The sequence below is a fragment of the Poecilia reticulata genome, linkage group LG7 (genome assembly GCF_000633615.1).
Source record: "Poecilia reticulata strain Guanapo linkage group LG7, Guppy_female_1.0+MT, whole genome shotgun sequence".
Lineage (NCBI taxonomy): Eukaryota > Metazoa > Chordata > Actinopteri > Cyprinodontiformes > Poeciliidae > Poecilia > Poecilia reticulata.
The window spans coordinates 22,720,919-22,748,907 of record NC_024337.1 but is presented as its reverse complement, the minus strand read 5'-3'; the positions used below and the strand labels follow the sequence as shown (position 1 = coordinate 22,748,907).

General features: G+C 38.2%; 3 protein-coding genes across 10 annotated transcripts in view; 2 read left to right on the top strand and 1 right to left on the bottom strand.

The window, feature by feature from the left end:
* Positions 1-7,272, bottom strand: part of ssuh2rs1 (ssu-2 homolog, related sequence 1) — a 10,054-nt gene extending 2,782 nt beyond the window's left edge. The window contains exons 1-12 of one of the 3 annotated variants that reach the window (XM_008413959.2): positions 6,317-7,272; positions 6,167-6,211; positions 6,008-6,075; positions 4,039-4,140; positions 2,718-2,793; positions 2,467-2,596; positions 2,279-2,339; positions 1,656-1,777; positions 1,044-1,106; positions 872-954; positions 679-771; positions 322-427 (exon numbers count right to left, since the gene is read on the bottom strand). In XM_008413959.2, the coding sequence (XP_008412181.1) occupies positions 322-427; positions 679-771; positions 872-954; positions 1,044-1,106; positions 1,656-1,777; positions 2,279-2,339; positions 2,467-2,596; positions 2,718-2,793; positions 4,039-4,140; positions 6,008-6,075; positions 6,167-6,189 (927 nt within the window). In that variant the 5' untranslated portion in view covers positions 6,190-6,211; positions 6,317-7,272. Of the gene's footprint in view, positions 1-321; positions 428-678; positions 772-871; positions 955-1,043; positions 1,107-1,655; positions 1,778-2,278; positions 2,340-2,466; positions 2,597-2,717; positions 2,794-4,038; positions 4,141-4,377; positions 4,577-4,654; positions 4,723-4,803; positions 5,975-6,007; positions 6,076-6,166; positions 6,212-6,316 lie in introns of those variants that run through there. The other 2 variants (XM_008413957.2, XM_008413960.2) reach the window with 2 other exon arrangements.
* A 1,250-nt stretch (positions 7,273-8,522) lies between these two features.
* Positions 8,523-11,022, top strand: rpl32 (ribosomal protein L32). The gene is made up of 4 exons (XM_008413961.1): positions 8,523-8,627; positions 9,231-9,331; positions 9,447-9,628; positions 10,854-11,022. Exons 2-4 carry the CDS (start codon positions 9,236-9,238, stop codon positions 10,981-10,983), a joined length of 408 nt encoding a protein of 135 aa, XP_008412183.1. The 5' UTR covers positions 8,523-8,627; positions 9,231-9,235; the 3' UTR covers positions 10,984-11,022.
* Positions 11,023-12,516: 1,494 nt separating this feature from the next.
* The window catches only part of LOC103467517 (glutamate receptor-interacting protein 2-like), a 42,279-nt gene continuing 26,806 nt past the window's right edge, over positions 12,517-27,989 (top strand). The window contains exons 1-7 of one of the 6 annotated variants that reach the window (XM_008413967.2): positions 12,517-13,006; positions 18,183-18,257; positions 20,289-20,427; positions 23,061-23,206; positions 23,994-24,077; positions 24,207-24,282; positions 24,917-25,062. In XM_008413967.2, the coding sequence (XP_008412189.1) occupies positions 12,829-13,006; positions 18,183-18,257; positions 20,289-20,427; positions 23,061-23,206; positions 23,994-24,077; positions 24,207-24,282; positions 24,917-25,062 (844 nt within the window). In that variant the 5' untranslated portion in view covers positions 12,517-12,828. Of the gene's footprint in view, positions 13,007-14,420; positions 14,994-18,182; positions 18,258-20,288; positions 20,428-23,060; positions 23,207-23,993; positions 24,078-24,206; positions 24,283-24,916; positions 25,063-27,989 lie in introns of those variants that run through there. The other 5 variants (XM_008413964.2, XM_008413962.2, XM_008413963.2 and 2 more) reach the window with 5 other exon arrangements.

The window sequence follows — 27,989 nt, the reverse complement described above, 5'->3', positions numbered from 1 at the left end:
AGATAGATAGATAGATAGATAGATAGATAGATAGATAGATAGATAGATAGATAGATAGATAGATAGATAGATAGATAGATAGATAGATAGATAGAAAAAGTAAACAAATGCTAATAATAGTAGTTAATCTTATATAGAGGGAAAGTTAGTTTGTCTTGAAAGCACAGGGAGTTAATAAGTTTTAATAGCTCTATAACAACATCCATCAATGAAAAGATTAATTTATATCAGGCAACAACTTCACCTCTTTCTAAGACCTAAATACATAATTTAGCCTTTTTTTTTTTTTTTTACAAAAACAAAATAAAAAGGAGAATTTACCAAGTACTGAGAGTCCCTGAAGAGCTCCTTGCCTGACACTTGACTGAGGTTTGACACCTGAAGACCGCTTGATTGTTCAACAACATAATTGTCAGAGTTGTTTGTCCTGCAAGCACAAACACAACTGATCATTTTACAGCATCTTCAGACACTGGAACCACCTCAGATAACTCCTTTTAATATAGAGGAGCCTTCTGTTGTAAGGTGACCAAGGCTGAGCTTGGTCACCTTACAAAGCTGCTTCTACATAGAATCTCATGTTTTTGGCTCTGAGCCCTGCTCCCTGTGAGGGTTAGAATACAAATGGATCAGGAAATCAAGAGCTTTGGTAGATAAACATGGTTAACAATACTCTACCATTTCACAGTGAGGCAGATGAAGACCAAAAGCTGCTGTTTTCCTTGACATGTGGTACATTGCTTTGATCCTTGCCCATGACATTGTGAACAACTGAAACAAAGCAGAAACTTTCAAAATACAAATGCAGCATTCAGCAGAGTTCTTTAAACATTCCCCATTGTCTTAAAGTCATTAGGAATAAAATGCATACTTTTCCCTCCCTCTTCCGCTGCAGTGATGACATCGATCATGTCCATGACGAAAACCAGATCCATTACACACCCAACACACTTTCTGTTGAAGAAAAAAAAAGGGAAGAGAGACACTCTCATGTTACATGATAAAAACTTCCAGTATTTCCTAACCGAGTAGAAAATACTTACATTACCAGAGCCTGCACAGTCTTTGCAAGGTTTTCTCCCCATTCCTACACAGTCATGGCAAGGCTAGAACAGCAGAATAAATTACACACTTGTCATTTAGAAACATACACCAGGTAGCATATATTCAGAATGACACTAGGTGGTGTAATAAAATATTCTTTTGATAATTAGTGAAACACCAAGTCAATCAGAGAAATGTGTATTTGTCTTTTAGGTATTTATTTAGACAATCAGATTAACTTCAAAATCGTCTCTCCTCAGAGGGCAAGCTAGAGACAGAAATAGGGAAGGAAGGAGAGGAAGAAGAAGTTAAACTTAACACATACAATTCTCTTTAATATCTTCTTCAGTCACATACACAGCAGCTCCGATCCAGCTCCCACATCTCAGGAAGTCTTTTTCTCAGGCTTCTTACAAAGAAACACCTATTGCCCTCACCCAAAACCCAGTTCAAAGAAGTTTTGCTAAAGAAGAAAAAACCTCCCTGAAACCTTTGTTACCATAAGACTAAAGAAGAATCCAAACTTAAAGAATTGTATAAAAATACATGTGTAATGATGTTTACAGGGAAAACAATTTTTTTCCCCATCATGCATGATTTGTGTAGCTTACCTTCATAGATGAGGTGTAGGGAACTTTCATTTTCTGTTCCCCGTCCACAAAAAAAGTCGGTGCTCTGGCCGGAAGGTCCCACGGTCCTGGAGGGTGCTGAACATAGGCGTCCACTGGCTGGCCTGATCAATATTAACCAATATAAACTGTCATATGGGTCAAAACATTATGAATTAACAAAATAAACAGCCCCGAGTACTTAATTAATAATCTGTATACTTTTACACTTTTTAAATTAACATGACAGAATGTCACATTGTGAGCTGCAAGAACCAACAGCAGGAATAGTGACAAGCATCTATGCATTTCCCACTGCTCTAATGGAAACTTGTGGTTGACCAAGTGTGGTTGGGCAAAAAGGCTTCTTCCTTGCTTCCTGTGTACGTGAACCACTTTTGTATTGTGTTTGTGTGGTGGTGGTGGTTTAGGTGTAGGCTGTTGATCCAACTGTCACAATCACCCTATTAATTTTTTTGAAGACATTAGAGGCAGAAACACACCGTTGTATGGCTCATGGCTCCACTCTGTAGACCTGGATTCAGTAAATGTTTCTAGGCGATACTGCAATAAAAAAAAAAAAAAAAAAATTAATTTTTTTGAAGACATTAGAGGCAGAAACACACCGTTGTATGGCTCATGGCTCCACTCTGTAGACCTGGATTCAGTAAATGTTTCTAGGCGATACTGCAATAAAAAAAAAAAAAAAAAAGAGTAGTTCATGGAAGGAAAAATCTAATGAGCCACATCTGTTCACTTTTATTCAGTTCTCACAGCTTTTTTCAAAACATTTCTAAATTACAAACCCTCTTACCCTGTAAGTATTGAATGACTCCATGTTGATGATAACACCGTCCTTTACTGGCGCAGAACTGTAGCAACATTTGCTGGAAACATACAGGCTAAAGGCATCTCTGGCAGTATCTTCACTTATAGACGGGATACTGCAAGCAAGAAGCAATAATATGCAACATGTCACACATATTGGAATATCTACAAATTAACTAACAGCGGTCTTAAATATCCTAATCCTAATTAAAAGACGGGGCATGGTGTCAGCATTACCTCCAGTGTGGCTGTTCAGGTCCAGGTGAAGGCTGGGGGACTGGTTGAGCAGGCATGGGAGGTGGAAGAAACCCACCTGTAACAAAAATTAAAAGTCCTTTCAGTGAGGTTTCTTACTTTATTCAGGAAAAGAATATTTGACCTCAAGTGTTATTGTCCAAAACCTATTGTAAAGGAACAGTTTTCATCTATCTAGATTCTATTACCGTTTCTAAATCTCCAAAAGTGTTTGTGAATAAGCAGAAATGGATATTGTGAAATAATTGTGAAGCAACTTAGGAACCATTACTCTTCAGTGTTATTTCACTCCAAGTTATATCCAAGACTTTTATTGCTGAATATATTTAACTACCAGTAAATTCAATAATCGGGTCACATTGTAGTTTAATAGACTTTCTGCAGATTGCTTATTTTATACGAGTCACCACCAAAAAGGCAAACAGTAGAAAAAGCAGTAACATGTCCCATTTAATTTTTTGTTGTTGTTGCAATTATTAATGTGTGAAATTGGCAGGATAAGCCTCACTTCCTCCGTAATATTTGTCAAGAAAGTTTTGGACCGCTCCCTTCAGAGTGAATACAGTTGCTACCGTCTTTATCTTATCCTATCCCTCCCTCCGGTCTTGTCTGTCTGGACAAGATTAGCATTTTTCATTTGGTTAGTATAAATTTCCTAGAGTTTTCTCAGCAGTTATGTTGTTTTAATGTTAAACTGATGAAAAAAACAGCCATCTCTTTTTCTTTGCTCTGTTATTTTCTTTTGCTTTCTATTTATGCATTATCACCAGCAATTGAGACTATCATTCTTTTGATCTCTCTCTCTTTGTCTGTTCATAGAAGGTACACGTGACCCTTTCATTCTGTGTTTAACCATTTCTCTTTCCTAAACGTAGCCACTGTCATACCTTTTTGTGTGCTAGTGCTACCATGTCATTAACAATATTAAGCTTATTTGAAGTCAATACAATTGTATTGCTGGCTCAGAGCTTCTTAGTGTAATCACGTTTCTTTCCTAAACGGAACCTCAAAAAGAGTAATTGGCCTTTTAATTTGAAGGTATTTTTATTAACTCCTCTTGTAAAAAATTTGGAATTGAAGAAAGGTATTGGTATATTTGTACCAGATGTAATTGTGCTTATCGTGTGAAGTGCATTGACATAAAATTTCTTTTGACCTGGCACAAATTAAAAAAAACTTAAATCTTAATCATCTGTAATTAAACATATTGTGTTACTATGTACATCTTTTGTTGTTTTTACTTTAAAACTCTTGTTTATGAATTATGAACAATAAGTTAGTGGGTCGGTATATCTTACTGTACCTCCTCCCACCACCGTCCCTTCATATCCAGGCATGTTGTCAAACATGCCAGCCGGAGGAGCGCTGGGGCCCGGATGCTCCCCGACAGGTGGGGCAAGCATTGCTAAATCAAAAACAGGAACGACCAGTCCAGTCAGAAACAGACGCAAACTTTGAAATAAGATACATATTGTTGTTGCTTTTTAAGTTTTGTTTTTATGTAATACAATTCAACACAACAACACAGCAAAAGAGGAAGTCAGCTGGCCATTTAACCCATGTCAGCAAAAGTAATAGAGCTTGAGATTTTCAAATGAATACATGTTCCTTCATGTCAAAATCCTCAGATAATGTGACTTACCGTGCCCTTCGGTTATGGTGTTCATTCCTACAGATTTCTGAAACCCAAAGCCTGACTTATCTGAAGCTTCCAGGTTAATCTTAATCCCTCAGTCTAAATAAAAGTGAGAAACTCGAAGTTCTGAAATTTAAGCAACTGCAAAAACATGTTGCCACCCATCTCCAGATGTTACGTCGACCTAGGTTACTACGCGGAACTCACTCATACAAAAAAAAAAAAAAAAAACTCGTCTTGTGCTCAGGGTGTAATAGAAATACAGGTTTGTAGGAGGTCATACCTGCTGGTCCCACTGCTGCTGGTATGTAACCTGGGTTGGCAACGCCGTGATTTTGATGCTGACCGTAGCTGAAACGCGTAGCGGTAAAACGAAAAGTTAAGAAGCTGTTTAACTTTTGCTCTAAATCGAAAGCATGAAGCGACCCTCACCTCGTTAAACGCTGATAATCCATTTTGCGAGAGCGCGGTGACAGCTGGATTTTTGACCGATATTCTCTCTGGATTTCTTTTCCTGTCTCACCCAGCTGTCTGCTTGTTGGTTCCCCTCCTTTATTCGCCCCTAACTATTACTGCGGTAGTGACGGGACCTGATATCCGGATGCTTCGCAGGATCCGAAGTCTTTTTGAGTGGAGCTTGAAGCGAACGGATATATTTGGGTGGGATTTGTATTTTTTTTTGTTTGTTTGTTTGTTTGTTTGTTTGTTTGTTATTATTTTACTAATATATAGCTGTTTTAAGGGTTTATTTATGCTTTGGCAACTAGGTTTTTCCTTAAGAGACCGACAATAAAAAATACATTGATTTTCATTTCAAAATAAAAGCTTTGACGTATGAGATTATGTGTATGTATTCGCATATTTGAAGTGATAAAATACAAAATAATAGGCAAATTAAAAAAAATTAAGATTTAGACAGCCCTCGACTTACCAGTTTAATATTATATTGGCATGGATTAACTATAGTCATTATTAAGCTAACATTATGCATGTAACAGAATTACTCGATTTACACGGTTTGTTTGAAAGAAAATTGTACAAAGTTGTTTTTGTTTTTTTTTTTGCATTTGATTGTGTCACACCGTGCAGCACTGCTCCGCTGCACGTTTCCAGCTGGTGTTATGCACAAAAATAACAGGTGTGGCAAACATGTAGTGTAGGTGTACGCTCATGCTGCGTTTTAAGACGTCTCAGACAAACACGGTCAACAACAGATTAAACAGTTGTAACGACCGAAAAAAGTACATATGGAGGAAGTGTGGGGGGCAGGGGACATTACATCTCCCTCGTACCCCTTACATCCATGTATTCTGTAGGGCCACGACCAGTTCGACATGGACACTGGCCCTTATCTAGCTGACCTGATCCAAATGAAGCTTCATGGGTTTATCTATCAGTAATACGTCCCGCAGCCGAAGCTGTGAACTAAAACCGTGATGTAACTGTTAATTTATCAGCCAGAAGAACCATTACGTGAGCGGCCCGAAGATTGCCGAATTCTCAACACAATCACGTGGCCACCCAAAAGCAGATGTGACGTCACCGGAAACGAAAGTTATGTTGACCTGTTACATTAATTAAAAAAAGACAATACACCGAATGAAGTCGAAATTCAAGTACGTAGCTCATAACCTACCCGCTGTTCCTGCCGCGGCTGGCATGTAACCGGGATTGGCGATGCCATAATTCTTGTACTGCCCACCACTGAAATTAGAAAAGTGAAACTAAAATTTAAGCAACAGAGTACTGTGAAATAATAATAATAATAATAATAAAATACACAAACAATACTTGCCTCATTATAGGCTGAGACTCCATCTTTCGGTCCTATGTCCCGCAGCTGAAACAGGAAAAAAAATAAACCGCGTCCTAACAAGAGCTGTGACCTACTCCCGATGAGGAAATGTCAGACAACTCATCGTCATGTGACAACAAAATGATTTACCTTTAATCACACCGCAAGACCGTTTCCCACAACTACCGCCCCTTAAATCTGACACAAAAAGAGGAACTTTTATAAAGCAGATCTGTGAAGGGAAAAGGTGCACATAGCAGTCTTCACATCTGATCAGGAAGTGTAAAGAACCATAGGTCGAAAGAGGCCGACAGGAAGATACATCTTAGAAATCCTTCTCTCAGTTAGTTAAATAAATAGTTTTAAATAGTTTGTTCTTGCAGATAAAAGATATCAAGCCAAATATATTGTTACAATTTGACAACAGGAAATTTCAGCAGCAGCTAAATTTCAGTGTAGTATCTCAGATGATTTTTTTGTTTTCTTTTGTTGTTTTTTTGTCCAGTGGTTTAGCCTGTGGGTCACCACATGGAAATTGAAAGTTATAAAATCAAAGCAATCTGCACATCTTCACACAATGACTGAACCAGGGGCTTCTCAACTAAAAGACATCAAACCCACAATACCAGAAAGAGCTGGAGCTCACACACCGATCAGTCTTCAGCTTTAAACTTCATGAAGACTAGAAAAGGTATGTCAGTTGCAACCAGGTCAAATTTTACATGCCCCATTAGCATGTCCAGATGATTGAAATGGCACTCTGTGAACCACTGTGTAATACTGATGAACTCTAAGGGGCTGATGATGATGCTGAAGTCTGTATCTGATCTGAAATGTATGATTCTGCCTAAATTAAAACGTTTTGTTTTGTTATTCTTCTGGGAGTCTGGAGAAACATTTGACCAGTTGTAGTTCAAAATCTTACATGTTTAAACTGCTCAGACATTCTGGATTGTATACTGAACACATTTTTGTAAACACAGTTTAAAATAATTCTTAGTGAAAACAGAGACAAAAATGTTTTTTCAATAACAGATACTATAAATAAGACCTTGGGATCTGTGGAAAATATATTTAGTGTTTTCAAAAGTATTATTGAAATCCAGTTTCACTAAATTAAATGAAGGGTTTTTTTTTTCTTTGTATAGATGGGCTTTAGTGGGTTTTTGGATTAAGTTGTGTGCACCAGTGAAACATCATTTCCAAAGCTAAAATTTTGTTAACATTTAATAAAAATATTAAAATTAGCAAAATTCAAAGTCATGCATCTATAAATATAAACTTCTTAATACCTTACATACTGCATGTTCACACCAATTATGTACCTTAGAGCCATTGTTGAACAAAGCAAATAACACTGACACAGACAGTTGTGTGCATGTTAATTTACAATTAATTTTTCACTTAATATTGAGATTTCTTCTTACTAATTGCTATGATTAGTGTTCTCCAGACAGGACATTATGTTCCCACTGAACATACAGAACACTAACTGGCACAGACATTATGGTGACACAAATAAAGGGAAGTAGAGAAAGAACAAATGAATCTTTTATTGTGATGCAGGGAAGTTTTAATGGACTGTTAATGCCTAATTGAGAATGAATGAAACAGAAGTAAAAGCGAAAGACAGAAATCAAAAAATAAAAGTAAGAGTCTATTTAAAAACAACTAATACAATTTTAAATCAACACCTCTGAGTCTTTCAGATCCAACACTGGCTTGCAGTTGTTCATCCTGCAGACTTCCACAGGAGCCCACCACAGAGGAGGAACTTAACATGGAACTGAAATGTCCACTGGATGACTCACACGTTTACCTTCACAACCCAGACTGAGATTATTGTGTTAATTATGATAATCAGTAAGGAACTTCTAATTTGGCAATGTGAAATGCTGTGACAATTGTCACTGTTGTCAATTTCTTGGTCTTAGCTGAATGTATAACCGCCAATGGCTCACTTTGTATTGGTGCGCTGCTTTGGATCAGATGTTTGACGGATTAGGGATGAAAGCACGTCAGAGGACGGCCTCTCTAAAGACTAATTCGATGTAAAGCTAGTTGAGGTACTGACTGGCTCAATCAAACATAAACCAATCCATGATTATGTACCTGAACAATCTTACGATTTTAGCAGATTAGCTAAAGATGTTATTATCAGAGGTGAAACACAATATAGCTGTTTGACCGGAATGTTGATTGTCATGTCTGAAGAAAAAAAAAAAAGAAAAACAGGCACTGCTAAATATATTTCAGCTAATTGCAGCCCTACCTTTAGTTTAGTTTCATACATATGGTTTGAAAAATTATTTTTAAATGAAACGTCTATTTTACTTGTGCCGAAAAGAGTTTCCTGTTCTTCACAGAAAAATACATCACCCATAAGGCATTGCCAGATTTGCGGAAGTCCTTTTCTTTCTTTCCGCCGTCGCCGAAGTCCCTTTTGGATTTAGATCGGCGGGTGAGTTGAGAGAATCTAACTTAATCCTCATGAATTTCGCCATCATCTTGTTAACCCAATGTTGATAATTTGTTATTGACCTCCATCATTTACAGGATGGATCATATTAGCAGTAATATGATCGGTTTTGTGTTGAATTTGTCCATACGGAGTGAAGTGTTGCTGTTGAAGCGGCTGTCCGGCTAGCGCCCAGCCAAGGCCAACTTGTAGCATGGCTTATAGACAGCATAAAAATGTCGCCAAATTTAAACACTGTCGATTAAGTATTGTTATTCTGTTCATCTCATATATACAAAATGTTCAATAAAAGCAGTACGGCCTGCTACACAGCCGAGCAGTCCTTCGTTGTAGCTAGCATGCTAACGTAGATCAACACGTTTAATTTGACTCACTCCGATGGGAACGCACACTTAATGTGATTGTGAACGATTGTAGGTTCATAGTTTGAAAGCATTTTGCGTTTATCATAATTTATATTCTTAGTGCTTCTGCAGTGTGCTGTTTGCACACCGGTCAGTTAACGCTAATAGATGATCATATAAATATACACCTGTCCTGAGCTGACGTTTTATTCTAACCTTGCTTTGAATTGTTTGTCCACAGTCATCATGGCAGCCCTCAGGCCCCTAACAAAACCCAAGATTGTCAAGAAGAGAACCAAGAAGTTCATTCGCCATCAATCTGATAGATATGTCAAGATTAGGGTAAGTGTGGAAGGCAGGTCTTACACAATTTACAATTATCTCTCTTACTAAAGGTGAGATATAGTAAGTAAGTGAGATATATTCTTTTTTTTATTTTTTTTACGTCTGTTAACAGCAAAACTGGCGCAAGCCCAGAGGTATTGACAACAGGGTTCGCAGGAGGTTCAAGGGTCAGATGCTGATGCCCAACATTGGTTATGGTAGCAACAAGAAAACCAAGTTCATGCTGCCAACCGGGTTCAAGAAGTTCCTGGTGCACAATGTCAAGGAGCTGGAGGTTCTGATGATGAATAACAAGTAAGTTGATCCAGTTTACAAGCTTAGCTGAGAAATGGCAAGGGTTGTTCTGGAATTTGTTTCTTAATATATTAAGATAAACTTAAAGATTTTACAGTTTGTTTTGCACAAAAGCTTTACAAGGTTTGTTAACTAATAATTAGGGAATTTGTTACACAAACTTTATTGGGGCCTTTTCTGATAAGAGATGATGTTTTAAAGAAGTTGAGGCGGTATGAGATGGTCGTGATGATTTTTGGTAGAGGCACATATTGCAGGGAAGACTGACCGTCACAGCAAAACTCCGATTATGATGTCTGAAATGTAGTTTCTATCATTGCAGTGTTTTTATTGTTTTTTCTTATGGTCTCAGATCTTTTTCAACAGGTTTAAATCAGTTCTGTGCTTGTAAGTGTATTTATGCTATAAAATTTTTGGAAATGTTTGTCTTAATTGAAACAATACCTTATATAACTAGCAAAAAAAAAAGCAAATCTAAGTTTATTTCAAACATAATAAAAATGATTAGCTTAAGTCTTACTTTTTAAAGTGTTCTCACATTGGAGTTGTCTGTTATTTTTTTAATGACCACAGACTTTGAGCAGTTTCTTTATGAGGAATAGGGAGAGTAAAAATACATTTTCATTTGTATATGAGAAGGTAAAGTCGAGGACAAGTCACATGTCTGAACTCATCCAGATGTTTGCTTGAGAAGGTTCATCCAGATGTGAAAGTTCCTAATTTAGTTCCGATACCAGCATAGACAATGTTGGATTATATACATTGCATTCATATAGCACGAGTTCCCAATCCTACATGAATGCAATGTTTATTAATTGTTTGTAATGAAAGCATTGTCCAGCTCAAGATGGAATCCCTAATTTAGTGACATTGTCTTTATTTCACTTTAGTAAGCAATTTGAGAAATGATAAAAAAAAATTATATTAAATTCTGTTATTATAATTTCCATATTTATTTATTTATTGTTGTAGTTCCCTAAGCCAGATATTAAAACATTAATAACCACTGTTTATTTGGAAGTTCTGTAAATATCTGATTTGTCTCAATTTATGACAACTTATTGTGGAGCAACATCAGAACATGGTGTTGAAATATTGTCCTGATATTAGCCATTTGGCTTTACACCACTTTGTTCTTTGCTGAAAGTTTCTCATTAGTATTTCAGCAGTAGATTGTCCTTGTCTTGCACTGTAATCCTCAGTGGTGTGTTTTCTGCTCCTGTAGGACTCACTGTGCTGAGATTGCCCACAACGTCTCTTCCAAGAACAGGAAGCTGATTGTGGAGAGAGCAGCTCAGCTGGCGATCAAGATCACCAACCCCAATGCCAGGCTCAGGAGCGAGGAGAACGAATAAACTGGTTGTTCATAATAAACTCTTTAAAATCAAAAATGGCTTCTGGATCTGTTGCCTTATTTCTTCTACTGCAGGCCTGTTTTGTGGGTTTGCAAGGCAAACAAAGTTTTAGACTAAATTATGCACATTCAGTTTGAAAAATTTTCTCTTAACTCAGGCTTGGATAATTCTTGAACTTTGGGTGACAAACACAAGCTGGTTCTGTGTGAATGTAAAAGCTCAGCTGTTAAAAATAACGGCTGCATTGCACATAGTAAGAGAGAGGTAGACTTTTGTGTGTGTGGCACAAGCTTTAAAGATAATGGTTTGCTTTGGGCATAGACTAAATGGGTGAGTCAGGTTTATACAAAAAGGAACTTTATTTTTGAAACTTATGGTTTGACAAAATTAAAGTCTCTTAGTCATTTATTTTATTAAAGGGCATGGTCACAAAAAATACAAGAAATAAATACTTGAACTATTTTGATGTTTTTACTTTCTGAAATGTGTGACAAAAATATTTAACTTTTTTTTTCTTTTTTAGATTTTCCTGTAGTGTGTAGTGACAACAAGCTTAAGTTTTTACAATTTTTGGCAATCATAAATTGGTGCTCTTATTGCCTTTTAAAATTAGGACATATTTTTTGTTAATTTTTTTTGAACCCAGCAGTGTGTGAAATGAGAAATGACACCTGACGCAACCTTTAATATCAGTCTTTGTTTTTAGGGCAACTGTCACAATAGCGGCAACATGGTGCTTTATGTCAAATAAAACAGGAATGACAGCTACTGAGTTAAACGAGGCATCCTCGGAAGGAAAATTATTAAACATGGGTGATGTTATTTTAAGAATAACATCAGTAAAAAAAAGTAAAATTCATTTGCTTTTAAAAGCATCAATAGTCTGCCTCAGAAAATGTTATTTTTCACATCTCGGAGACACTGGTGTTTTTAGCTCTTATTTGAATCATTTGTCAGAGGGATTTGGATTGCTTGTGAAATAACAGATCTGAGAAATTTGTGGGACTCAGACGAGTAATTTGTCGGACAAGCTGTAATGACGGTACATTTGAAGGGTGAGCAAATCATAAAACCATTCACCATGTATGCCTGTTAGCTACTTTGATCTGTTGATTCTTTTACTCACATTTGACTTCAGGAAAATTTTAGACAAATGTAACTCAGGTAAATGCAACAGCCATTTTTTTCACATTCCTTTTATTAGGAGAGGAAAAAATGTTACCCAAACCAACCAATGCAAGAGTATTTTTTTTCTCTGTGCTACCTCAAAGTCTTCAATTGGTGGAGAGGGATAAACAGTGTAACTCTTGGAAAGTCCTTTGGTAGAAAGCTTATTACCGTCAAGGTCCACTGAATATCTCCAAGATTGAGGGTTGTGTGTATCCTTGGATGACATTTGTTGCAGAAATTCACCATCAGATGGCATCTGTCCTGCATTTGCTCACTCAGACTGCGCATTGTTTTACAAGGTAGAACGCCGAGTCCCTGCAGAGAAGGTTTCCATTGCATCCTGGCAGGCAAGCTGTGCCCCACGGCCGTGAACTCTCTGCCATCTGCTCCTGCAAAGCTGACATTGCCAGAGATGTAAAAACACAACATTTAGTCCGCCGGTCGGCTTATAGCTGCTTAGGTTAGGAAGAAACAGACTCAGAAAGGCTGGGGGGTTGGGGGGGTGAAACGGAGCGTTGCCCTGTTTGAGAACCTGCACCTGTTTGTGGAAGACTCACCTGACGGGACTGGATGTTCTCCAGAAAAGGAAAGGAGAGCACGTGAGCAGCAGGGCAGGCACAGGCTGCAAAGCGAGGAGTAGGACAAAATCCTGTTTTTGTTGTTTTTGTTCAGAAAATGAACATGTCAGCAAGGGCAATGTTTGGAAAAGGGCACCTCGACCCCAAACAGCTTTCATTCGCCTTTCCTCAGACAGATTCCCTGAGGAAAGGCAGCCGGTGTGCTGGAGGAAGGAGGAGGATGTTCTCTTTTTCACTCAGATGTCGACTGGGCATCATCAGAGGGAGAACCAAAGGTAAAACAGATGAGGAAGCTTTACCTGTAGAAAATTGCTGTTAAATCACCACATAGATTTCACTAGATTGTGTGTATTTTCATAGATATTAATCAAAAATTGGTGACGTTTCTTTGCATGATTGTAACCTGGGATTTACCACTTAAAATGTTATTAGGTTGTTTTTGAATTTAAGGTGATTTTTTTACCCTGCCGTTTCCATCTGCATCTGGAGCTGACTGCCATAAGATGGCAGTGTGGTTGGTTTGATCAGGAGAAACCAGAGATTGCGTCAATCCTAACTAGAGCATCAATTCAAAGTAAAAATGTTAACTGATTACGGATGAATTATGCTACAGTATTTTTTCACCTCAGGTTTTACTATAGATTGAGTTTAATCAACTTGCTCTCTGAATCAATGCTATTTGTTCCTAGGGGATTTTTCTTTTCTTTTGTCCAACACTGTTTCATCTCACATTTCTTATTATACTGCAGGAAATTAATTAGTTTCGCTCAAAAAGCCTACACTCACACCCACTGTAAATGGGGTATTAAGGACAACAGCCTCTAAGGAAATTGTCTAGCTAATGTGTACTGTGTCCACTGGAACGTCTGCGAATTATGCTGCTAGTTCTTTGTGATCACTTACAAAATCTGTTAAAGGAAAAAAAAAAAAAAGTGGGACGACATATTTCCTCAGCGCACAATCTGAATTTGTTGGTGTTGCATCTTGTGCTGTCATCTAAAATCTCGGTAAGGACAGCACTTTGTCTGCACTGAACCAAAAAAAATGAGGCAGCGGAGGTTCAGAGGGGTCGCCCGTGGGGGTCAGGAAGCGGCAGGCGCTGGGACATGTGTGCATGACAAATGACCCCATCTGTGTTTGGGTTCGGAAGCGTCACTGGGTCGAGACTCACGAAGAGGTCCTCTAAACCTTCTCTCAATGTGGATGCTTTTGATCTTTACAAAGTTGCTCAGGTTTAAGTGTTGCATCTCTTCTCTTTAGGATATGATTTATTTACTTGCCCATAACTTCAATGTGAATCTGTCACCAGTGTGGCGGCTGCTCTGTACTTAAAATCAGTCTCTACTACTGCAAGGCATGCAGGCAGCTGTTCGGCACAGGAATTTTGCATATGCATGTGTGTGTGTGTGAGAGTGAAAGAGTGAGAGAGACACACACCAGGACTGTGAAGGTGCACGCTCTATAATGTGGGTACAGGATCTATGTGAGAAAAACGTGACACGGAGTCTGACAGTGAATGTGCAGGTGGTGTTAATTGTGCCGACAGTTAGGCGTTGTGGTGCGCGCGCCGTTGTGTCGTGTCTAATCTCAGTGTGTGAACTGTGCATGTGTGAGAGGGTGGGATTCAGGACTTGGTGGGATAAAGTGTGAGTTTGTGCGTGTCTGTGTGCAGAGGAGGAAAGGGGTAGGGAGGGGGAGTGACTATCGTGTGTGGCTGCCTCACTGAGCCCCTCTGGCAGAGAGGAAGAGAGGATGAGCAACCGCTGAGCAAGAGAGAGAGAAAGAGAGAGAGAGAAGGGTTATGTGTGTGAGCTCCTGTGAGTGTGTGAGCAGGGCATGAGAAAATCTCTGCCAAACCCACGAACCATTTGTAAGAATAGCTGGAAAAACGGGGCCACAGCGAGATGCCAAGAATAGGGCACAAGTCATCCCTCTCCCTGCTATGGCTTTTCACAAACATCTCAGCTGATCTCAGAGGTTCCACTGGTGAGGACTGCAAAGGATTCATCCTGCAAGTTTAAAAAGAAGAAGACTGGGAGACTGTTTGGAGGGGCGACATTAACCTTTCTCTTAACAAGCAGCATGGTTGAAGAAAATGTTGGAAGTGGAGAAGCAGAGATGTGTTCCGTGTCTCATGTGAGCGCCTGAGACCTGGACTCTCAGGTGAAACCTCAACTCTTTACACACTAAGCTGAAGATCAGCTTCCAGAGGAGCTGCAGCCATGCTGTGTGGTCTGAGGAGGGACACCAAGAACAGCATTGGTAAGAGGACCCCACTTTGATCTTTAGGGTCTGTAGGAGGTCACTGATCTGTGTTTTGTGAATGAGCATTCCTCTGCGTCTTTCCGTCCCGCTGCAACGCCTGGTCAGTGACTTTGATGGACTGGAACAGATTTAGATGTGAGAGGACTGGGCCACCAGCTCGGCATAACATCTTACTATGTGTAATTAGAGCAGAAATAGCAACATAAACCAGATATGGGGCCGCCCACTTTTAAAAATAAAGTTTTACATGTGAAAAAAGGATTATGATTTCAGTGTCATGTCTGGCTTCATATTTAACCCTCGTTCCTGTTAGATATGAGACGGATGTCACGCAGTGCCCTTATTCAAACCAGAAGTTAATTAGCTCTATTTATTTATAAAGGAGGGATCATGCTTCTGCTCAGCCTCTAATTATATAAGCATAACTCGATTCGGCTACAGACTGGCAGACAGATAGATCAGTGCGTTATGCATTGTTGTTGGGGTTGTGTGTAATCGACCCTGGCTCTCGGGGTTAGTGGTGGTTATTTTAAGCTGGAGGAGGATTGCTGGCCGACAGCTTGATGGTATAGTAACGTTCGGTCACGTGCAACTCCATTGGCTCAGTGCAACCCAGAGCTAATGCTGCCTTTTGACAGAGAGGACAGCTGCTGGATTGTCAGGGCCCCTGGGAGCCTACATGGTTACTCTGCTTTTGCCTTGCCTAAAGTGTTTGGGATGTGTCATTCACTTTGCGCGCGCGCACGTGTTCAAAATCAACTGTTTGAGCAAAGGATGTGGGGAAACAAGTGAAATACCATCACGGATGTGTGTGTTCTCTACATCACCATGAAATGTGAATGCAGTGGAGATATTTTTGTGGTTGAGGGCTGAGTCATGCAGCTGCTGCAGCGGCTAACGTTTTTTTTTTTTTTTTTTTCAGTACTTGTAGTTTCACACAGCTGCCCGAAGGTTTCAGATCACTGAAGGTATGATGAAGGATCCATACCTCTCGGCTGTCTGAAGGTTTCAGCTTCAGCTGGACAGATGAAGACAGTCACTGTAGGCAGAGATAAAGGAGTGGACTTGATGTCCTCTGGCTCCTTTTTTCTAGGATTCAGGTTTGGCTGATGGACACAGAGAAGGGCTAGAAACACCCATAGTTTAGTTGATGTGGCATTTATTTTTTAAAACTGATGAACTCAGATTTAATGAGTATTCTTTAAAAAAATTAGTCGTTTCTGACCTCTTGGTTAGGTGACTGGGCTTCGACCTTGAACGTTACTCATGAAATTGTGCCCTCCAAAGGTATTCACGCCCTGATCTCATTACAGGTCTACGACAAAATGTGATTTTTTTTATAGAATTTTGCATAAAAGACTAAAACAAAGCAAAGCGATTGCTTTGAAGTCAAAGGTAAAGTAGAAAAAGTAGGAAAGATAGAAATCAGAAAGGTTTTAAGTTCAGATTGGATGGAAAGTGTCCGTGACCATCAGATTTCAAATCTTTTCACAGTTTCTTAATTGGATTTTAGTTGGGACTCCAGCACACGCTTTGAGCTAAATCATCCTTTGTATCTGTAGCAATGTGTTTAAATTGGTCATCCTGCTGGAAGGTGAACCTTTGCCCTGGTCTGTTGCAGCCAAACAGGTTTTCTTCTATTTAGCTCAACTCATCTTTAAATAAACCCAGAGCATCATTCGTGTCTCATCGGGATTAAAACATCCCCGCAGGGTGAGACTGCCACCGTCACTGTTTGTATCTTATTAGTTTTTTTTTTGTTGTTTTTGAATTTTTTTATTTAGTGGAGATGGTGTGTTGAGGCTTTATGTGCACTGTTAGTTTTCTATCTCATAAAGCATATTACACATTTTCCAACTGATCAATTTTGACCTCTTCTGAGAAGAAGAGCACTATTTTCTACATGTCTGCAGTGTGCTATCTATGGTTCAAACTTTAAAAATGACCTTTTATGACTTTCTTGCCATCCAGTTATAAGGAAGAGATTAGTGGAGTGCAAAACTAATAACTGTATTTCACTGCAGTTCCTCCAAAATTACAGTCAGCCTCATAGCTTCTTCTCTAGAGTAACATGCGGTCAGCAATTGTGCCATACTCTTCCTATTTTCAGAAAAAGGGTTCAAAGTTTGGGTTCTTCTATTAGAACCTGATCCTGCTTTAGCCTTTTCTACAACTTTATTCCTGTCTTCTATGTTCGTTGGTTTTTCTAGGATAACTTCATAGAAAAGCTATAAACTGAGATTAAATCAGTTTAAATATTGCGTGTTAGGGGACTTCTGATGTTAGTTGCTTCCTCTTGATTTTCTGCAGGGTATCAATGGGACGAAGAAGCAAATGAACACCAAATTCTTGACTTGAGTGTAAAAATATGTTGAAAACCATTTTCAACATATTTGAAAGTGTTGAAAATGGCTGAAAATGAAAATGTTCCTTTCATTGAACATTCATGCAGCTCTGTGTCAGTGGATGTAATGTGACAAAATCTGGAAAAGGCTTAAAGGGATATTAAGACTAAGCAAGACACTGTAAGTTATGAAAAAGGTTGTGTTTTAGACCTTTGACAGCATTGTAACTCGTGCTTACAGTCATTTGTTCCCTCTTTAAAATAAAAATCTGTCTAGGCTTTTCTTCAGGTGTGAAGAGTGATGTTTAATCCCTGCTGGACACCTGAAAAGGTTATCCATAGTGGACTGGATTACAGAAGCGCCAAGTCAGTTTCCTCAGCAGCGTGACTGATAATATGGTTTCATTTCTGTGTTCAGGCTCAGATGGCTGGGGACTGACTCTGCTAATTTGTGAACCTTGTCAGAAATGGGCCCCAGTACGGGTGAGAAGTGAACAAAAATCTGTTTCTCTGCTGAGCAGATTGAACATTTCGCTGCTTTCCATAGCAGCTGCTGTAAATGACATGCAAATGATCATTTTCTCCCCATCAGTCCATTAACTGCGTGCTGTTTCCATGCCCAAGTGGTTGCGTACTTCAGCTCTTCTGCAAATGTATTCTTGTTTTTGAATGAATGCCTTTAAAGACTTTTTTTTGTCTGAATCACTGCTGCAGTACTTTAACTCAGGTTAAAGTTCAGAACACTGAGGTGTGGGTTTCTGTCAGGAATAGGCAGTCATGCTTATTTGTCTTTCTGCTGCAGTCTTTGCATAACCTCCTACACCTCCCCGCTGTCTCCTCAGATGAAGGACCATACTCCAAGGGGAGCAAAGAGACAACTGACCAATCGCATTCCTCCCGGGGGCGAAGCCTTTCAGGTACATTACAGTCAAACCTTACTTTGTTTCATGTGCTGTCTGAGTCACAACCCTCTTGGGTTGACGTAGGGTCAAGAGGATAAAATCGCATGCAGTCTTTGTTGAAATTTGAATTATGTGCCTCCAGTGGTTTGCTTTGTCTTTTGATGTAATAAATGCTTAGATAAGTTGGAAAAAAAATGCACTTGTGGCATACCTGTCATGGTACTAAACTGCTGTTGGCATGATGGACAAAGGGGAGATTTACCAGCACAGCACAAAGTGGACCACAAGACAGAATGAGTTCTCTCGTGACACAATGAAAACACACATCAATTACAATTGTTATTTCTTTTTCTTTCTTCCCTTTTTTTATCAATGTAATAACAAAATTGGGCTTTAAAACTGACTTTAAATCATGACTAAAATAGGTCAAAACTGTTTACTTAATAAATTGTCAATGTTAAATAAATTATCAAGCTCTTGGCAGTTCTCAAATTAAGTAACCAAAACATAAGCTGAAACTCAGCATGTGGCAATACATAAAAACTAAAGGCAAAATGTTAAAGCAGAATCTAAAATCCCAGCAAGCTCAGTATTCTACTGCTTTCAGGAAAACGTTTTATGCAACAATTTAAAGTATAAGTCTCTTGTTTATGATGTAACATATGTTCCGTAATGGACGATTTGTTTAAATGTGTCTGACTTTTGCACTTTGCAACACCTCGGATCCTTTCTCTTTAAGAAATTTTGTTCTTTTCCTTGAAAGCTAAACCAAATCTTGGTCTTTCCATCACATAGTGATAGTTGGGTTTTTTGTTTTTAGCTCAAAGTGACAAAGAGCGTTATGTTCAGGTATATCTGTCTCTGTCTCAGCTACAAAAACAACATTGTCAATGAAGTCATCTGGTTTGTTCAAATAGTACTGCATATTAAACTATGCTATATCTTTTTTGTAAATAAGCAAGAGTTTTTGCTGCAACTTCTCCAAACAAGTTGTACTTGTTCAGTATTCTCTACTCGTACTGACATGAACTTAACATTAAACATCTTGTGCGGAGTTTTATTTGTATAGTGGATTGCAAAAAAAAATTCATACAGTTTCAAATTTTTACCATTTTAAAACTTTAAATTCATAACTTAAAGTTTTAAAACTTTAAGTTATGAAAGTTTTACTGAGATTTTATGTAATAGAACAAAGCAAAGTAAAACATAATTGTGAAGTGGAGTGAAAATGATACCTGGTTTCAAATATTTTCCACAAAGTATAAAATATGAGAAGTGTGACATGCTTCACACACATCTGGAACTGAAATAAGCTGGTGATGATGTTTGTAACAGAGTCAGACAATAAAAAAAATATTCAGAAGTTTTAGCAGCTCACAGAACATAGTGCAACTAAACATATTGATGTCCTGCCAGTTTTAGAAGATCCCCTGTTCCATTTGTGGATTCTAGTAATTGCATTGTTTCATACCATACTTTTTAGATAATTGGGTACCACATTTATCTAGTGTACATCGTAAGCAATAACCGTACAGAAGCTATAACCTTCTCTTCCCTTCTTGGTGTGGTGTTAAAGCATCACTATTGCTCCAAATCAACAAACTATGAAAATCTTTGGCTTTACAGCTTTGCTCACACCAAGTGTGGTATATCAATCCAGAGTACTTGGGGAGTAGCACCTTGTTGGTTTTATTATTCAAACAAAATCAGCATGACAGTTATTAGTTTTACAAATAAGCGTTTTTCTTAAAGAACTATGGACATACTTGCCACCTTGGTGTTCACCTACTTTTGCATTTGCGCGTTTTTTTTTTATTTTTAAGCTCCTTACTTTCCTTCAGATTTCCACATGATTCTCTTTGCGATGCGAAGAAACAAAGAGAAGACAAAGTAGCTGGAAACTGTTCCCCGTGGTTGTATCTTAGAAAACATTTTCCGAAAGATTCAGAAAAAAAAAAAGCCGTTCCATGCCTCACAGACAGGGCAGCTCTGTCAAGCAGAGGCTAATTCTTTCTGTGGGTCTGTGCCTGCGTCTGTATCTGTCAGCAGAGGAGTATCGAGGAGTGACCACAGTGGAGCTGATGAAAAGGGAAGGCAGCAGCCTTGGCCTCACCATCTCCGGAGGCTCTGATAAAGATGGCAAGCCTAGAGTGTCAAACCTACGGCCAGGTGGGCTGGCTGCCAGGTGAGATCTGTGCTCTGTGATGTGCTCTGAGCCTGGCAACGCCAGCAAACCGGTCAGGCATCCAGCTCTGCACACATGTTTTAATGGCTAAGAGCTGTGTCTAGATTGCTGCTATTCAGAATGTTTTATTAGCCTTCTTCTTATGCGAGACATTTCTTCACCTAAGACAAAAGCTGATATTCATTTGTCAATTAAGACATTTTACAAGGTGGTATGGTGGTTAAATCATTAATAAAGTATGACTAAGTTTTTTCAGTGCTAAAACAGCAGATGTTAGCCAGAGGGAACTTTTTAAAGTAAATAAGGTTCATTACCATCTGAACCTTATTGTTCAGATTATAATGAAATATTTTCCTCCCAGTAGCTTGATAAATTGCATCGTTTTCTGTGAACACAAAACAGAAAGATATTAAGATGTGATGTTTTCCAAAAGTCGTCAAGGCCAACAATACAAGCATGTACTTCCATGAACTGAAGTCTTGGATTTTCTCAGATATTCTTGTTTTCATCTGATGCATGAAATTTATATAGATTACAACAAGTCGTGTCTAGTCTAGCTCTTCATACAGCAAAAATCACACATGACTCTTTGGAGTCAGACATCTCCAGCAAACTATTCTGGACCAAACCTAACAGAACTTAGCATACATCAGAGCAAACATGCACACCTTTCAGAATCCTAAAAGCTCAAACATGACAAAGAAAAGATGTTACTACCAAAAAGTATTTAGACCAGGAGAGAGAAACAGATTAAATGCCATGCAGAGTGCAGACCTGCTCAGAGGCACCTACTAAGCACACATTTCCCATTGATAGCGTTTCATTTAAAGCATTAGAAAACTCATTTGATTATTGTTGCTCATTTAGAAAGTGCTGAAGACATTCACATTAAAACTACCTTTTAGTTTGGATTTCTTTTTCTATTTTATCTTGGACTTTAGATGTTGCAATTTTTAGCTGTACAAATAAAATTTACTTATTTACTGTTTTCAATTTTAATAAGTCCACAATACAGGTAACACAGATTTCTATATTAGAAATCCTAATCCAAGAATCTTCTAGCCTTCTGTATATACACTTAAGTAGCATGGAAACGATAAATGTTTTATTCAAAGCCTGTTACTTCTACCTTGTTTGTGGGTGGGGTGAGGGATGGTGTGTCATCCTGCATGACACTGATGTGAAGAAAAGAAAAAAAAACACCCTCAGTTCAGCAAGAATGACACAATCCTTTGAAAATGTCCTGGCCAAAATATGTCATTTCTTGTCATGTCTAAGGGACACTATGCTAATTCTGCCAAGCAGCTTGTCTTCACACAGCTGAGTTCACGCCTATGTGAAAGTACCCGCTAATTTAACGGGTGGGGACACGCTGGGTCAGAACGTCTACGTGTGTGACGGGACTGGATCATCGTGACCCTGCTAAGCTTTGGAGGCTTCTCTGTCTGCTGTCACGGCTGATTGACAGGAGCCCAAAGGGTGAGAAGGGCAAGAAGGGCAGGACATCTATTTGATTAATTAGCTCTCCAGTGAGCGGCGCGTTGACTCAGAATGTCAGACGTGAGACACCATATAGTCATCTCTGTCAGTGTCAAAGAGGGAGAGACTGTCAGTCATCTTACTTCCAAATCTGTGTTGCTTTCTACACAGGTGTCCTTCTATGTTTGCCTGAAGAGATGTTAAAAATCACATAACTGAGTTCCAGCTACAGCTCTGGTCATATGCTAACATAGACTCACCATAGGCATGAATAGTATATTCATTTTAAAAGCATCTTTTGATTTTTGGCATAATTCATGCTAGATTGGTGCCCATTTTTATGCTTATAAATGACAGAGTTGATTTAAATTGGCTGGTTTATAAATTGGGTTGAGATCGGGGCCATTCCAGAAGCTTAATGTTGGTCTAATTTGGCCATTCCAAAACCAATTAAGGTGTTAGGATAACCATCCTGTTGGAATACCAAAACATCTCCAAGTTTTAACCATACAACTGTTCCATTGAGGTGAACCTAAATAATTTGAAACCAGTGCCCTTCCTTATTCTGACACTTCCTTTGCGTGGTACACCTGCACAATTCTAACATAACAAGATCCAAAGCATGATGCTGCCAGCACCATGCCTAAGATTTGGTGCAATGCCTCATAGCCACGGTGATCTTGCAGCAGAACCTTCTTTCTTGGTTGGCACCCTCTTATTCCATTCTGGTGTTAAATTGACTTCAAGGCTGACATTGTTGTTTCCAGCATCTTTGAGTTAATGATAGAATGGTTCCTCGAAGATTTCCAGTTGTTCCTAAACATTCAAACCAATTTTATTTAATGTGGCTGTTTTGGTCAGCTGTTGGCCATTTTGGGATTTTAAAGTGGACGATTAACCCAAGCATATGTTAATAGCAGCTTTAAGTCATGCATTGTGGAGTAAAAGCTGGGCGTGTCTTGTATTGTCTTTAAATCAGAGGACTGGTTTGGTGGAATGATGGTAAACATTTGCTGGCATTTAATTAAATGTAGTCCAAATGTGCAGATGTGGACATTTTTGAGTTTGTGTAAATGTGATGTGCAGCTTTCTGCTTTCACCAGTGAGTAAAGGAAAGCTAGATGGCCTTAATAGTCTGTTGTGGCTCTTAACAGGAGCGACCAGCTGAATGTGGGCGACTACATCAAGTCAGTGAATGGCATCAACTTGTCAAAGCTCCGGCACGATGAAATCATTAGCCTACTGAAGAACATCGGGGAGCGAGTCGTCCTGGAAGTGGAGTATGAGCTGCCTGCATATGGTGAGAACAGAATGAATAAATAAATCTAGATGACAGCATAATGGAAAAAGTTGTTTTTTATATATTATTTTCAAAAGCAAGACTGGAGTATAAAATCCCTCTCACATGATTTTATGAATTTACAAGTAAAATCTGTTGAAATGGAAAAAAGGAGCACAAACAAACATTAACCTATGTACTGTATTCATTAAACTTAGCAAAATATGACAAGCACTTTCAAAAGAAAGAGTGACCCAAATCCCATCTTTGTCGCTGAGCAAAGATGAGATAAACATTTTCAGACCAACAAAACAAAACTAAACAGACTAGGAAATTATGCCTTTCTTTTAAAAGAAATCATCTTAATGTTTTGAGTCTGCAATAACTTTCCAATTCTACAAAAATCCAACTATATCCCCATTAAAATGCAGGTAAAAAAATATAATCATAATTAGAAAATATATATATTTTTTTCTTTTGGAAAACCTAATTTCAACTTGGAAATTGTTGCCCATGTGTGGGGAAGTCACACCAAAAAGTAAATTATTTTCTCTCGAAGCAACGCCATGTTGTCAATATCACACTCTTCAAACCAACACACAGATTTGACAGCTTTTAATTCCTTCTTCTCAAGTAAAATCTTTAAGAAACCATGAACATTGTACATTGTACAAACAAAATAAAATGATTTTCTAAGCATAACAGAATTCAAAACTCTTGAACAAGACCCAATCACACCATTCTGTTTGCAGACGTGGACATTTTCTGCTTCTATGTAAATCTTTCTTGATTTTCTCTTTCACTGCAGTCCAGAGTCCGTCGGGAGTCATAACTAAAACCATAGAGGTGTTTTTACACAAGGAGGGAAACAGTTTTGGCTTTGTCATGAGAGGTAAGCCAGTTGGATGCAGCTGTTTGCTTTTTCTTATTTTAAGAACTTTACAATGTCCAATACAACTTAGAACTTTTAGACTTATTTTCTCTTCCATTTTATAATATTTTCTTGGAATCTGTTTTGAAGGAGGTTTCCATGAAGACTGGCGAAGGTCTCGTCCTTTGGTGGTTACCGGTGTCCGGCCCGGGGGTCCAGCAGACAGGTCAGGATGTGCCTGATGATGTGCTTATTTATAAGGGTTGGTTGTGTTTCACCTGGTTTCTGGTGTGTGAGATTATCTGGGAGGTTTTGCATGGATGAGTCCATTAAAATTAAAGAATGTAAGCATTCATGTGTACAGAGGCATACAAGCTAATGACCATTTGACTAATTTTCTTGTTTTTATGCATTAAATCAAACGTCACAGTGTTCTTCACGTGGAATCTAGCGTTCATTATTAATGCGGCAATGAGTTTTAAAAAATCTTGCTGTGCATTTATATTGCAAAAGCCCAATTTTTCTTTCTCAAAGACTGCACAAAATTGTTGCTGCAACACATGAAGAGCATGTTTAACACAGAAAGGGCAGCGCTCATCCGGAGGCTAATGCAGCCTTGCACTTTTCTCTATGAAAAACTGAGAGCACCAAAACGGTGGAGCAAACATAATGCTGCATCAAAGCCTTTATGGCCATTTATCATGTTTATCCTTTGTCCCACCTGGGAGGAGATCCTCACTGCTTAATCATTCAGTGTGACTGCTGCGTATACGCTGCTGTGAGCATCATGGCCCGGTTTGGTAGGTTTTATTTTCCTTGTTTATGTTTGAGGGGTTTTTTGTGTTTGTTTTTTTTCCCAGAGAGGGCACGCTAAAGGCCGGAGACCGGGTTTTAAGCATAGACGGGATGCCTTTGAACAGAGAGAGGCATGCTGATGCGTTGACCATGCTGATGCAGAGCGGCCAGGAAGCTCTGTTCCTGATCGAGTATGACGTTTCTGTCATGGGTGAGTAATCACACACACGCACACACACACGCAAACACACGTAAACACACACATGCACACACACACACACATGCAGAGAGCATGTGGAGGCATGGTAGGGCAGCGTTTCTCTGAGGGCTTGGAACCGTTTGGGCGCGTGGATGATTGTTGGTGCTGGAGACGGCACCAGGGGAGCAACATGAACCTGAGTGCGCATTGATCATAATGGTACTAACAACACAGTTGGACTTTTGAAATTATCATAAATTCTTGATGATGACAAATTAATCAAAAGGCAATTTGAGAAACACTGAAAGCAGTGTATAAATCTGTGAATGCAGGTGTTGGTACACTTCCAAAAAACAGCTGACTGAAATGGGAGGGTAAAGACCGTGTTTGACATAGATACTCCAGAAAAGCAAATATATCATTTTAGCTTTTGATGATTTTCCAAAATGGATTTTATTCCTAATTTTCTTCTTTATACTGTAGGTTTTATTTGACTATTTTATTTCCTTATCCATCAGAGGAAAATCTTCTGGCTCACAAAACATCAAGATTTAGATTCATTCTGTATTTGCAAAAGGATAAAATGTACATGACAATTGGTTATCTTATCCTATTTTATTTCTTTGTCATGTTTCTTGTATATTAAGTCACCAATATGTCAGAATTTATCTTTTATTTTATTTGTGTTTATTATTTTACTTGAATTATTATTTTATTGTTAATTGTACTTTTAATTGAAAGCCCACAAATGTGTCATTTTATGATTTGTGGAAGATACAGAATTCAATAAATATTTTGAATTCTATTGCTTAAAACTTTTTTTTTTTTTATTGTCTGGAAAATTATTGAGTTTTGAAATAAAAAAAAGGCAGTTTTTTTTATGCTGAAACTCCAGTATGATTTTTGCTAAGCATTTGGTGTGACAATATGCTGCAATGCTTTGCTTTGCATCCTTTGCAAAGCTTCTGATGACTGGGATTCAGCTTGACATTTTTCATACAGGCATTCACTAGGCTGCCTCCAATCATCATTGTTCCAGCCATGGCGTAGGAAGCGGGGGGACATGTCCCCCCCAATATTGGAGAGAGTCACATTCGTCCCCCCCAATAATTTCACCTCAGTTGCGAAGAATTAAAAAAAATCTTCCACTCGCATGCTTTTATTTTGAAGGCGCACAACAGCGCATTAGCATAGCGCTTCCTCCCCTCTCTGAACGGCTCAGAGTAAAGGCAGCAGCAGACGGAGTCAGAGAAACTCCGTTTGAATGAGGTAAACGATCTGTCAGGAAGTTTGCCATCAATATCGCTCGTTTATAACATCTTGTTGTCAAGTTTATTTTCATATATAGAACTAAATTTTTTTGGTTAAGCKGTTTTAATTCTGGAATAGTCACATGTCCAGAATTTTACTGCTAACTTTGTTTAAAAGTTAGCTAGTCTAGTCACAATGATTTAGAATGAGACTGAAAAAGCAGCGAAATTAGATTTTTTATTATTTAAAGTGAGCAACACCTGATCATACTCGACCACTTAACGTGTATTTATATATTATATTATATTATTTTGATATTTAGGAGAACAGCAGTGCTAGAATGATGTTGAAGAAAGGTGAAGAAGCTCTGGTGCGGTCTTCATTTAGTTTATTGAAATATGTATGAACTGTTTTTAATTTTTAAATAAGCTAAATTATTTTATTATGAGAAGATCAGCCAGGTGGAGTTTCAGAGTGTGAAGATATAAAAATTATATTAATTAATTATATTAATTATATAAAAAAAATTATATTACAGGAGACAATAAGAAAAGTGCTTGAGGAGAGGTTTAAAAATAAGCTAGTGAAAATTTTTGCTACACATTAAATAGAGTTGAGATGTATAATAATACATCTGAAAATGAAGTCGTTTAAATTCTCATTCTGTATGATAAAAACATACTTTTTATATTTAGTTCACATTCTGACACTGTACATTACTGTAGTGTCTGTTGTAAATCCATGAATTCATGCAGGAACATCAGGCTGCAGAGAGTCAGAGGGAGGCAGAGACAGAAACACATCAGTAGATATTTCAGTTAAATGTTTGCTGCTGAAAATGACAGGAAAACAAACATTTAGGCTTTTTGCTTCAATGTTTTTTATGGATCATATTTGGTAAGTTACTGAATGCAGGGCTGGAAAGTGAGACTGAGTTAACAGTGAGGAGCTAAGGGTCTGTTAGACTTGAAAAGTATCCTTTTTATTTATTTTGTAAATCAAATTGTTGCACTGATGTAGAGAGTTGTTCAAGAAGAACAAAACTTGTTTTTTAGATTTTATTTTTGTTGGTCAAACTGCTGTATTGTGTTTAAAACTGCTGAATCCTATTTTATGAGCTGTTTTCTACTTTGGTTTTAGAAAGAGGTAGAACCATTTCAATTACCAGTCAATTTATATCAGTGTATTTTGACCAATAATCAAATGTCTTTTGACCAATAAGATATATCAAAATCTGTTAGCCTGTCTGTGCTACCAGAGTATKTAGCTTGCTAGTTGTGAGGCAAATGCTAAAGTGAGTGTTCATCCTGGAATCCTGATTATTGGATTGTAAATAGTAACGTGTTAGAATACTTGTTACTGAAWCAAGGGTCAGATTAGAGTAACGCATTACTGATKTGTTGATGGCATAATTGTTTGACATTTCTGCTCAAAATATTTACTGATCTGTCAGGTTTCCGATATGCGTCACCCCCAATGACARACTCGTTCCTACGCCCTTGCCTAAAACACTCTAAAAGGCAATACYTATTATTACTTACATTAGGTTTGTTTGCTTTACTCAAGTCTCACTAAATTGTTTATTCAACTCAAGTAATGTGAGCAATGTACATGTTTGGCCTGAGAAAAGTACAAGACTACATTATTTTGAGTAAACTGGATTTGACTATTTTTGTCACTGGAGTGAA